The sequence below is a fragment of the Chrysemys picta genome, chromosome 25 (genome assembly GCF_011386835.1).
Source record: "Chrysemys picta bellii isolate R12L10 chromosome 25, ASM1138683v2, whole genome shotgun sequence".
NCBI classification, from domain to species: domain Eukaryota; kingdom Metazoa; phylum Chordata; order Testudines; family Emydidae; genus Chrysemys; species Chrysemys picta.
Genome location: NC_088815.1, coordinates 4176044 through 4188035, shown reverse-complemented (window position 1 = coordinate 4188035; position 11992 = coordinate 4176044). Strand labels below are relative to the sequence as shown.

The following is an 11992-nucleotide window of genomic DNA, read 5'->3' as shown; positions in this document are numbered from 1 at the left end:
GCTGGCTGATAATGGAGGGAGCCCAGACAGGGCTCTGCCCGCCCCCCCCCCCCCCCATGGGGCTGTGGTGCCACTGGGACTCCAAGATGGACCTAACTGAGGGGGTCCTGTTGTCTGTGCCTGCAAGACCTGTCTTGGACTGTGTTCCTGTTATCTAAATAAACCTTCTGCTTTACTGGCTGGCTGAGAGTCATGGTGAATTGCAGGAAATCGGGGGTGCAGGGCCCTGTGTCCCCCGCCACACTCCGTGACACCCTGCCACTGACTCTTCACACCCACCCGCCCCGTGGGCACTGCCCGGTGAACCCTGCATGTCCCTGCCACTGACTGGTCACACCCACCCGCCCCGTGGGCACTGCCCGGCGAGCCCTACGCATCCCTGCCACTGATTGCTCACACCCACCCGCCCCGTGGGCACTGCCCGGTGAACCCTGCATGTCCCTGCCACTGACAGTTCACACCTACCCGCCCCGTGGGCACTGCCCAGCGAGCCCTGTGCATCCCTGCCCTCTGATTGCTCACACCCACCCGCCCCATGGGCTCTGCCGGCACGTCCCAGGGACACTCACCAGCGAAGTCGTGCACCAGGTCCTTGATCAAGTGGCCCACGATGGCATAGGCAACGAGCCCCACGATCAGCGCTGCCATCAGCAGGTACAGGACGTAGCAGGGCAGGCGGATGGCATCCAGGGCTGGAGGCTTGTAGTCCGTGTACAGGGCCTCCTCCCGCTCCGGGGTGTCCTGCAGCAAGTGCCGCATCCCCAGCGTGCCACCAGCCGCGCTCCCGCTGCTGCCCGAAAAGGCCTTCTCCAGAAGAGCCTGGCGAGCCATGTCAGCCCCCATCTGCCCTCTGAGTCCGTGCAGCCCTCCGAGACGTCCCACACGGCCCGATGCTGCCAGCCCAGCTCCTGCTGGCTGGCCCCTGGGCCCAGTTCCAGAGGCAGTGCCAGGCAGTGGCTCTGCACTCGGTTCCTAGGTGCTGCTGCCCATGAGATCTTGCCAGGTGGAGATGAGCGTCCGTGAACAGCCTACGCCCGACTCCCCGGCCCCGTCACTAGGCCCGACAGGACTCACAGCTCTTGCGACGGGGCAGGCAGGCGAAGAGCCGCGGGGTGCAGCTGGAGCGTGGGGCGCGACCCCTGCTAGGTCAGTGGTGACTCAGATTCGGGGGCCCCAGTGTTGTGGAAGGAGGGGGTCCCATCTGCCCCCGGCACCCCAACTTCTGCTCAGCAAGCCCCATGCATGGAGGAAGAACAAAACTGGGGGGCATGAACCCCCCTCTCAGACAGGATCTGCAAGTTGTGCCCGGGCAGGGGGAGCCCAGGCCGGCTCCAGGGCCCTCCCAGGCCTTTCTCTGCCCCCCACAGGGTCCGGAGGGACCGGACGGCCGGGACCCAGCAGGCTAAGCTGAGTGTGGCCATACGAGGGAGGCAGTCAGGGGCACTGTCCAGATTGTACCGACCCTTCCCTCCTGGGTGCCAGGCATGTCCCAACACCCCCCAGCCCACAGGCCACTAGGGGACGAGGGGATGAGCTCCCCCCAGTGGCTCCCAGCACCCAGTTGGGGCAGGAAGAGGAGGATGTGCACGGAGAGCAGCTGGGCAGGATTGAGCCACGTCCCCGACCCCTTAGTCCGCCTCTGGCTGTGCCAGGCTAGGAACCGCTGGAAATCTTACCCCTGGGAGCGGCCGAGATGCTGCAGGGCTCCCAGGTGCCAGGCACATCTGCCCCGTTCCCTCGGGGGGCGGCTGCAGCAGGCTGGATGGGGGCTCTGCTGCTGCCCTGCGGGAGCTCACACAGCCAGCGACAAGCGCTTAGCGGCTGGGGTGGGCAGACTGGCCCTGGGCTGGCGGGTGAAAGCCAAGTGCCCACAGCTTTGGGGAGGGACGGCTCCCCCCAGGCGGAGCTAATCCCTCCCAGGCTGGAATTTCCTGGACAGATGGTCTGAGACCAGCAAGGGACGTCCCCACACAGGAGCCTGCAGCTCTGCTCCTGGCACTGGGCTGGTGGGGGAGCACAGGGGGCTCCTTTGGGGGGGTTGGGGAGGCAGCTCTGGGGCCAGCCCACCAGGTTTGGGGCCCTGGAACCAGCTGGTGTCCTGCTGTTGAGAAAACACACACACACACACACACACACCCCTCTCTCTCTCTGTTCCCAGCGCAGATGCTAGTTTCATGTCCAAGGCTGGCTCAGGACACTCACAGCAGGGGAGGGGGATCCATGATCTCCAATATCATTGGCTAACCATTAATACTCTAATTTGCATATGCATATTAATATGGCATTGCCCACTGTCCTCCCTGCCCATCCCACTTGGAGAAATCGCCCCACAAGCCTGCTGCGAGGTGGATGCCTGGGAGTCAGCCTGGCTAGTACAGGAGTGCAGCCACCTCTGGGGTGGAGCATGGCAGCTGTACGGTAAGGAGATACGTTGCCGCAGACCTCAACACCCCCCCATGGAAACCACTGGAGTTTAGGGAGCCAGGCTGGAGTTTGGCTGGGGCACAGGGCCGGCTCTTGCCCTGTCTTCCGGGGGTGGTAGCTTTACAGCTCAGCTGAAATGACACTAACTCAGGGTGTTTGGGAGGCAGCATTTGCCAAAGGGCCAGGACCCAGCCGGGCAGATAATAGGGGGTGGGTGGCTCTCCCAGGTTCTCTTCTAGGGCTTCAGTGTCTCTGCCCTGGGACTTCCGGCAGCAGCGGACTCTCCACTTCCCTCCCCCCACAAAAAGTTCAGCGGGCCAGGACTCCTGGGTTCTATTCCCAGCTCTGCCCTTGACTCACCCCGTGACCTTGAGTGAGTCACTGCCTCTTTGTGCCTCAGTTTCCCCCAGCTGTATGAGTCGATACTGAGAGCTCTAACAGCTAAACCATCCGAGTCGTATCAGCCTCCAGCACTAACGCAGGGAGCTACCAGCCCAGCTCAAGGGCTGCGCTGAACATTGCCAGCAAAGTGACGTTGCCAACATGTGCTCTGTGTCGAAGCCCAAACCATCCGTGGAGACGTGTTGTTTTCCCAGATGTGGGAGACCCAGGTTCAAGTCCCCAGGCCTTCCCTAGCCAGGCAGGGACCCAGCTCCCAGGGCAAGAGAGGGTCAGAATCTCCCCTCGCCCCCGGAAGCCAAAATGCTCAGCGACACAGTCTGGGTCACAGAAACAGTCAAAGGGTTTCGGCCCCATCCCCCTGCTGAACACCACCACGGACCCAAACTTGGAAATGGCCATAACAGAACTGTCCCCTTCAGCTGGCCCCCGAGCGCCCCAGGACCCTCGGCCCTACTGGACACCAGCTCCATCCAGCCCACCCCCAATATATGCCCTCCCACGCCCAATACCCAGCAACCTCCATGGCCACACCACATTCCTTTGCCAGTCTCTTGCCCATCCGCTGCATGGTACTGGCATGGCTCTCCCAGCCCCCCTCTGCCCACTCAGTGCATTGGCCCCTGGGGGTCACACGTCACCTCCCGGGAGCACAGACAGGAGCTGGGCTGGCTGCAGGTCTTTGCCCCCCTCCCACCCCAGCGAAAAGCTGCAGCCGCATAAGAGGGTTTAGGAAATAAGAGGATTGAGGGAGAGTGACTCAGAAAGGGCTTTTGCTGAGGAAAAAGCATCTGTGAACAAACCGGACACAGCTGCTGGCCTCCGGCCCCGGCTGGGAGCAGCCGGGAAAGAACAAGTGGAAAGCAAGGCCGAAGCCATCCCGGCTGCTGGGCCCTGCTGCCACACAAACCACCAGGCTCACATGTCCAAGAGTGGCTGGTGACCCCAGCGACCTGGCGTCACAGCCCAGCGCCCCTTCGGCCCCTGAAAGCAGAGTGCCCTGTGGAGCTGCTGGCCCGGCCTGGTGCCCCCAGTTCGAGGGCGTTGATAATTGGAGAGGGTCAGAGGGGAGCCGTGAGGATGTTAGAAAACCTGCCCTGTAGCGAGACTCAGAGCACGACCCATTTAGCTTAACCCAACACTCTCCTTCCTGGTGTCCCTCCCCCAAGCCCCCATGGCAGTAACATGCCCTTTGCCCCCTTGGTGCTGTTCACTCTGCTTGTGCCTTATAACACCTCCCCCGCACCTCGGCAAATCAAGGCAGGGATCCTCACTTACACTGATCAGTGCCCAGCACAGCAGAGCCCAGATCTCAGCTGGGGCTGCTAGGTGCTATTGTTATACCAGCCCAGAGCTGACTGGCACGGCTCCCGTGCCCAGGGTGAGTCCTCCCTCGCCACGCCAGAATAGTGTTCACACCTCCTTCTTTCCAAAAGCCACATGGTCCTTTGTGTCGGGGGGTGAGACAGCTTCGTGAACCTTGACCGCATGGCTGCTGGCCCGGGGCTTAGGCCCAGCGGATGAGGCAGCGGGAACCCTGGGCGGGGCGCTCAGGCCCAGCGGGAACCCCGGGCACGGGGCTGCTGGCCGGGGGCTAAGGCCCAGTGGGTGAGACAGCAGGAACCCAGCTGCAGGGCTGCTGGTGGGGGGCTAAGGCCCAGCGGGTGAGACAGCAGGAACCCTGGGTGCGGGGCTGCTAGCCAGGGGTTCAGGCCCAGCGGGTGAGGCAGCGGGAACCCTGGCCGCGGGGCTGCTGGCTGGGGGCTAAGGCCCAGCGGAGGCAGAGGCACCCCCGGTCCAGTGCTGAAAAGAGGCAGGTCGAGGCCAGACGTTCCACCATTCCATTTATTCCCCGCAAGCCCTTCCCAGCCCCAGTACAAGTGAACGGCTGTACCCGACAGGCCCCGTCTGCTGCAAGACGGCCCCATCCGCGCAGAGAGACTAGCCCAGCTCTGCCTTTGGCATTGCGCCCTGCCCGCTGCGAGGGCTCCCCCTACTCCAGCCCCATTGGATCCCATTCCTGTTGGGAACTCGCTGGCACACGGCTACAAAGCTCCCACCTCCAGCCCCTACACCCCTGCCCTCCGATGTGCCCACAGTGCTACAGGCCGGCTGTGACCCATGGGGAGGGAGACCCCAGAACAGTGCCACCAGAGCCCCCCCACTCCTCTGCCCACCGGCCAGCGCTCAGAGAAGGCAGCTGTGGCCAGGGTTTGTGTTGCCCTGGGAGGTCTGCTCCCTGGCTGGCACCAGAGGGGAGCTCTGGGGCAATGCGGCTTCCCTCTCTGCCATGACCCGGGCAAGAGGGAAATTGAAGGGCAGATTTTCAGAGCGGGCACCCAGCCTCACTGCATAGCAGCCACCCCCGGACAGCACTGGGAGTACAAAGCCAGGCCTGCAAAGACCGGGGGACAGGTTGAAAACCCAGGTGCTCTCCGGCTGTCTGAGCCGCACCCCTGGGACAGAGGCTCTCCCAACGGTGCTGTGGGCGAGGCTTTGGCTGGTGTTTGCTCCTGGTGCGAGGTGCAGGCTCTGCCGGGCTGCTGCAGCCCCCGCCACGAGGCACCACCCGGCTGCGTTGAGCAGCGCGTCGCCTCCTGAAACGCCTGCCCACGGCGCTGCAGAGCGCAGGGCTTTGCCCAACGCATTAGGCCCCGCAGCAGCAGTGAAGCTGGAGCACAGATGTGGACAAGGGAGCCTCTGTGGGCACAGCCCGAGCCGCTAAGTGACAGAACCTTGTGCCCACCCACAGCCCGTGATTTGAGAGACGAGCCCTGCTCTCCCGATGGGCTGACCCTGGCTCCCCGGCAGGCTCCCCCACGGAGAGCTGCTGGGTCACGCTCCAGCAGTTCAGCCTGTTTGAAACCTCTGCCCTGGGACCCCAGCACGGAGCCTGACCCCCAACCTCACAGGGGCTGGATCTAGGGTGCTGGCCCATCCCGGGGACTCAAAGAAACAAGCCAGCGCTAGAGGCGTGCTGCCATCCCCACGGGACACGGAGCGCACAGGACTATGCAGATCCGGCTTCCCACCCACTCAGCCCTGGTGCAAGCAGTCGTGCAGGGGTGAATCCGGCCTCGGCTCCCCTGCCTTGGGGCTGCCTCCGGCAGCCACCCAGCTCCCCGCAGAGGCCGGGGCAGGCTCCCTGCTCAGCCTGAGGCCTGCAGCTTGCTCAGCCCGTCGGCATACTGGAATTCGGGGCCGTTGGCGTAGTCGTACATGTCCAGGGCCACCTCACAGCTCTCCCTCACCACCCGCTCCCCATCCTGGGCGAACGCCCGCAGCGTCTCCAGGCAGGACTCCTTGGCGATGGAGCCCAGCGCCTCCGCACACTCGTGCCGCACCATGGGGTTCTCCGCCACGCTCTCCAGTGCCGCCGTCAGCTGGGGCACGCAGGCCTCGTGCTGCATCTGGCCTAGGACGAAGCCAATCTCATGGCGGAAGAGGGCGCTGCCGCACACCAGACCTGGGGGGAGCAGGGGGAGAGAAGGGTTGGAGCAGGCAGAGCGAGGAGGTGACCCAAAGCACTCTGGGATGTTGGGCCACAGATCTGAAGGGAGGGACCCCCACTGCTCTGCTGTGACTGCTCTTGGGCCGGCTGGGAGCGAGTTGCTGGGGGCTCAGACGCTCGGGGGTTTAATAGCAGCAGGTGCAGCCTGGGGGAATGAGTGGGGTCAGCCAGGGTCCGCCTGCACCCGACCCACCAGACGCCCTGTCGGCCACGGAGACTCAGCGGCCCCATAAGGGTCCCTCCGGGCAGGGCTGAGGCACCAGGGCTGGGGGTGGGAGGAGGCTCTTGCCCTGCCCCGTAGCTGTCTGCCCGACACAGGCCTGGGCCCTCTGCACTGAGCAGCACCCATCCAGCAGGGAGGCAGAAGACCCTATGGGGGCAGGGAAAGTGACTGTGAGCCCTGACGGACTTTGCAGTGGGGCTGGATTTTGCTCCAGATGGGCCCACACAGCTCTGCTCATCCCTAACTGGGTCAGACCTGCCTGGGGGCCAGAACCGGCCTGGCCCCAGGGGGTTCTCAGGCTCCGCAGGTCGGTCCCTCCCAAGGGGCTGGATCTGCAGAACCACCCACAGCACTGGAGCCGTTGCTCGCCCGCAGCCGGACTGGGGTGACCGGCCCCCTCTGGTGGGGGCAGCAGGATGCCCAGAGAGCGCAAATGGAAATGCTCTGAATGTCTCCAATTGCACCTCCCCCCTCCCACTCCGGGACAGGGGCTGGGCCAGGGGGCTCCGCGCTCAGCTGGGGGGCTGGGGGGACCCTCCCCCTAGAACAGTAGTTCTCAGTAAGGACCGCTCCAACACAGGAAGGGCACGGGGGTCCCCCACACACACACTGGGAGCCCCTGCTCTGGCCTGCCCCAGGGAATTCTCATGCCCACCAGAGGGGGCAGAGCACGAGCGGCTGGTCCCCTTTCAGGGAGCCGAGATTCCAGGTGATTCCTGGGGAGGGGGGGGGAGGGGGGGCTTGGCCCTGCCGAGGGCAGTAGGGCAGAGGCTCTGCTGTCTGCCCGCCCCCAGCTCTGGATTCCCGCGGCACAGGGCCAGCCCGTTGCCATGGAGGATCCTGAACTCGGGCATGACGCCCCGGAGGGTTCCTGGAGGGGGCGGGGGAGACACATGCTGTGGGCTCTCGCACCCAGCAGGCATGGGACGGGGCATGCTCGTCCCAGGGGGTAAGTGGATTACAAAACATGGGGGGGACACAGGGGGGCATGTCGTCCCATCCCTGGCCCAGGCTGGGGAGGAGGGTGCTGCTGAAACCGTGCCCTGTGCCCAGGTAGGTGAGGCACGCCCTAGGCTGACCCCTGGTGGAGGGTGCTGGGAATAGCAGGGATACAACCCAGCCGGGGAGCCCAGCTGCTCAGACAGGGATGGGTCCCAGGGACAGCACAGCAGTGGGGCCCCCCACTGGGGATCTCTGGACTCAGCTTGGGCCAGGGGAGAGGGCGAGGAGAAGCCACAGCATCGGCCATCCAGGGCTCTCTCACCGTCAGCCAGCGCCAGCGCCGCGGCCTCGCCCCCCACGTTCCTCAGGGCGAACATGGCGCGGTACCGATCGAACAGCGGGCGCGACTCATCCAGCAGGGTCTCCCGCAGCTTGGCGACGTCCTTCTCCTCGTCAGGGGGAGCCGGGTCCACAGACAGGTAGGGGCCGGCGCCAGGTGCTTCCTTGTTCTTCTGCAGCCATTCGAGCCTCTTGACCGCCAGTTGGCAGGTCTCGGCTACCTGCAGCAGAACGGGACAGAGACACCTTCACTGGGATCCCTTGGGGAGAGCAGGGTCCCACCAGCCAGGCAGCAGCGTCTAGTGGTCAGAACGTGGGACTGGGAGTCACAGCTCCTGGCTCCAGTCCCAGCTCTGCCACCGACGCACTGCGACACCACCAAGTCACGTCCACCTCTGTGACTCAGTTTCCCCATTGGCACAACAGGGCTCGTACCCAGTTCTGTCACGCCTCACCCGAAAGGAGATATGGACCGGCCAATAGTCAGACATGCAGCTCTGACATTCCACTTCTCGGGGTCCGGCTGTCCAGTGAGGTTTACAAGGGCAGGAAACTTTCTGTGCAGGGTGACTGGGCCTTCTGGGGTATAAATAACCCCCTTACTGGGACCAGTTCAGTTCCTGGTCAGCAGGAATCCCAAAGGCAGCAGGTATCAAATGGGGCTGCACAGACTGACTCCCCCAGACAGGGGACAGCATGGGGAAAAGTGGCACTGCCAGCAGGACTAGGGCTGTTATCTGCATGAGAAAAAACTCACAGACAAGAGGCGTGTAAGCCCATCAGCATAATATCCCCAACGACTGCCCTACTCACTGCCACCTGGGGACCCCTGCATCAGTGCCAGGGTTACAGCAGATCCTGCAGGTCCCAGCGGAGATCAGGCTCCCGCTGGGCCAGGCGCTGACCAGACAAATAGGAAGAGAGTCTCGTCTCAACAGACCAACCTGGGAGGGGAAACTGAGGCACAGAGCAGGGAAAGGATTTACCCAAGTCGCTCAGCAGGTGAGTGGCAGGGCTGGGAATAGAGCCCAGATCTCTGCAGTCCCAGTGCGGAGCTCTGCCCACTGGCCCAGGCTGCCGGGCGGTATGATCAGTGCTGATGGCTGCCCCTGGCAGGGGAATGCAGGGAAAGCTTTACCTCGATCACCGGGTCTTCCGAATAACGTCTCAGAACATCCAGCACCTGGGGGCTCCCGATCGCTCCCAAAGCTTCCCCTGGAACACAGACCGAAGGCACCGGTGCCAGTGAACAAACTGGAAGCTCCCATACTGCTGCCGTCACCTTTAATGAGGCCTAGCCCCTCCCCTGGGGCCAGGGGGACACAGCCCTGCCACACGCCTGGCTGCAACAGCCGAGCTACGGAAAGCGGGAGGGAAACGCAGCAAGTGGCACCGGGGCAGAGACGAGCTGGCATTTTGCGGGGACGGGAAGCAGCTTCGGCCTGGCGTTGAGGAGACGTCCGCAACATCACACCCCAGTGAGCTTGGATTCACTGTACACGCAGCACCACGTGGGGTCTGCTCCAGCAGCCCGGGAGCTCCGTCGGGGGGCTGTAGAGGGGAGTTAGGAGCCGCCTTGCTCCTCACATCGCCAGCCACTGCTCGGGGGGAGCCAGCAATGTGGAGTGGAGCACTGGCTCTGCCCCCTGAGGTGCCAGCCAGCACAGAGCTGGAAATAAGACACACCAGGAAAAGGTTGGCACATGTGCCTGCCCCCCAGGAACAAGCTACAATTCCATCCATCCCTGCCCTGCCCGGCTACGTCAACCCCTGGCAAGGGCTGGACTGGCAAGGGCCTCTGTGCCAGAGGGACCAGGACAGACCCCCGCTCAAGCACTGAGCTCTTGTACCTGCTTCATGGCGCACCATGGGCTCCTGGCTGGTGTCCTGCAGTACCCGGACCAGGCAGGGGATGGCACGCTCATCCTGCATCTGCCCCAGGCAGTACGCCAGCTCGTGTTTCAGAAGGGCAGACTCATCCCCGAACGCCTGGCTGATCCAGTCGATGGCGGCATGGCCGCCCACGTTGCGCAGGGTGAAGAGGGCTCGGAAACGAGCCTTCAGGGGCTGCATTGTGTCCACCAGCGTCCGGCCGATGGCCTCGACTTCCTCCTCAGTCACCATGGCGCCTGGGTGGAGAGAGCCGGGGGTCTCCAGATAGAGGCAGCTTCTCTTACTCTAAAGCCAGCAGCTCCCACAAACCAGGCACCGCAAGAACCTGGGCATGAGAAAGAGAGGTCAGGTCTCCGATACTCCGAGGTAGCTCCAACTCCACAGTCACGTTTTAACACACTCACTAACAGGATTGAAAATTCTGGTGTGGACAGGACACAACCGCTTGTTGCTAGTCATGTTTAACCCTAGTTTGTGTCTGGGGGCCTCTCTGTAGCATCCTCTGCAATTTACAGTCACGTTAGTTAACATGTGTTAAAGCCCAACCACAAATTCAAGAGCAGACCTAGGCCGTTTGGAGACACCTGACAGCAGGTGCCAGTCTGAGAGCTAAGGTAGAAAGCAAAGGTGTAGACCCGCAGCAAGTATAAATACAAGGTAGCTGTGGTCTTCATCTCCACATGCGAGAGTCACAGTTTGGTTCATGGGGAGGCATGCAGGGAAATCAGAAGGGGAACTTATTACACAGCTCGGGTGAGAGAGATTTTTTTCATACCCAGGCAGAGCACCAGGCACGGCTCAGCACTGCTCCAGCCACAACCACAAGGGCTCAGGATTACACGGACTCTTGGGCCTCGTCTTCCCTACCAACAACCCATTTTTAAAAACCTGGCCTCTGCTGGCGACAGGGGGCCAGAATTTCCAAAGAAGTCAGGGCCAGTTATTCTAGCGCTCCCTGTCCATCTCTGGAGCTCGATTTTCACCTCCCATTTAGGCCCCCAGCATGTGGAGCCCTGGCCCTGAGTGTCCACACTCGAATTTACAATCCTGCTAGCGAGTGTGTTAAACACGACTGAAAAGGGAAGCGCACACGTAGCAATTAGTGCTGGCCTGGACGAGCAGTCCGAGGGCCCGCGTGGGAAGCCCCTGGAGAGGAAAGATGCTCTCTGTATCTGTGAATGCCGCCTTGCCCCCTACGGCACCTTTCACCCAAGCATCTCAAAGCGCTTTACAACCGCTCAGCCTCCTACCTGCCTTATTAGCACCCTCCCCAGGACAAAGAGCTGAGCCCCTTGTAGCCCAGCTAGGGAGCTGATGCCTTTACTCGGGGGGGTCACTGGCTCAATTCCCAGGTGGTGGGTAAGCCAAGATGCAGGCTGGGCTGTCACCGTGGCCTGCTTTGGGATTCGGTTAGCAGCAGGAGCCCAATGAAAGCCCCCCAATGTTCACTAGCGAACAGTCCGTGCCCTCTCCTCGCTTTTCCCACCCCAGGAAGGGGACAACGCCTCTGTGGGGAAGGAGGTTCACTGCCCAAGGGCTTACAGCTGTAGCCCAGCCCTTACTGCCCCTTGCAGAAGTTGGGGAGCTCCTGCCCGGCATCGCATCCCCCGGGGATGGGGCCACATGCTGGGTCCAGGCAGGAACCTGTTTTCCCCCCCCATGTTCCCAGCAGGGCCAGGAACCAGCTCACGCACAAACACGAAACACCGATAGCTCGGGCCAAGCGCACACGTGGGAAGCTCCTGGCGTTCACTGGCAATCAAGCGGATCGGGGTGGGGAGGGAGGGACCCTCAGCCTGGCCCTGCCGCTCACAGGTCCCAACGCCGGACACTAGCGCGGCCCAGCCCCCGTCCCGGCTGCCCCACGGTCCGGGGACCGAACCAGCCACCTCCGGAGCTAAATGCACCGAGGGGCGCCTCGCTCCTCCCCGCTCCCGGCCCCGGCATGCAGCCGCCTCTGGGGTGGAGCCGGCCCCGCAGCGGCGCGGGACGGGGGCGCCGGGCAGGCTCTGGTCCCCGCAGGGCGCCGCCGGGCCCGACCCCGCACTCACCCGCCGGCTCAGGGCGCAGCCATCGCTCCACGGCCCCGCCCCCACCGCGCGACGGGCCCCGCCCGGGCGGATCGTACCACTCCCGACTCGTGCGGGGGGAGCCGCCTCTTCCCAGCAGCGCTTTGCAGGAGGCGGCCCTGACCCCCGGGACACCGGCTGCGGGGGGGCGGCCCAGCTCCCCGCCTCCCTCCCCCCCGCCGCTGCAGTGGA

At 63.5% G+C, this 11992-nt stretch overlaps 1 protein-coding gene across 2 annotated transcripts; it reads right to left on the bottom strand.

The window, feature by feature from the left end:
• Nucleotides 1–4654: 4654 nt before the first annotated feature.
• DOHH (deoxyhypusine hydroxylase) lies at nt 4655–11921 on the bottom strand. 2 transcript variants are annotated; one of them, XM_008171310.4, is made up of 5 exons: nt 11783–11921; nt 9689–10056; nt 8977–9053; nt 7822–8059; nt 4655–6289 (listed from the first exon to the last, which is right to left on the bottom strand). In XM_008171310.4, exons 2-5 carry the CDS (start codon nt 9960–9962, stop codon nt 5973–5975), a joined length of 906 nt encoding a protein of 301 aa, XP_008169532.1. In that variant the 5' UTR covers nt 9963–10056; nt 11783–11921; the 3' UTR covers nt 4655–5972. The 2 variants fall into 2 exon arrangements, with proteins under 2 accessions (XP_008169532.1, XP_023963669.1); XM_024107901.3 differs by lacking the exon at nt 11783–11921 and adding an exon at nt 11426–11557.
• Between the last annotated feature and the right edge of the window lie 71 nt (nt 11922–11992).

Bases quoted from the DNA above. Each gene is read 5' to 3' on its own strand.
- DOHH (XM_008171310.4), bottom strand. From the start codon at position 9,962: ATGGTGACTGAGGAGGAAGTCGAGGCCATCGGCCGGACGCTGGTGGAC. The intron at 9,054-9,688 runs GTACAAGAGCTC...TCTGTGTTCCAG, and splicing joins CATGGTGCGCCATGAAGCAG to GGGAAGCTTTGGGAGCGATC. The intron at 6,290-7,821 runs GTGAGAGAGCCC...TGCTCCCCCCAG, and splicing joins GGCGCTGGCGCTGGCTGACG to GTCTGGTGTGCGGCAGCGCC.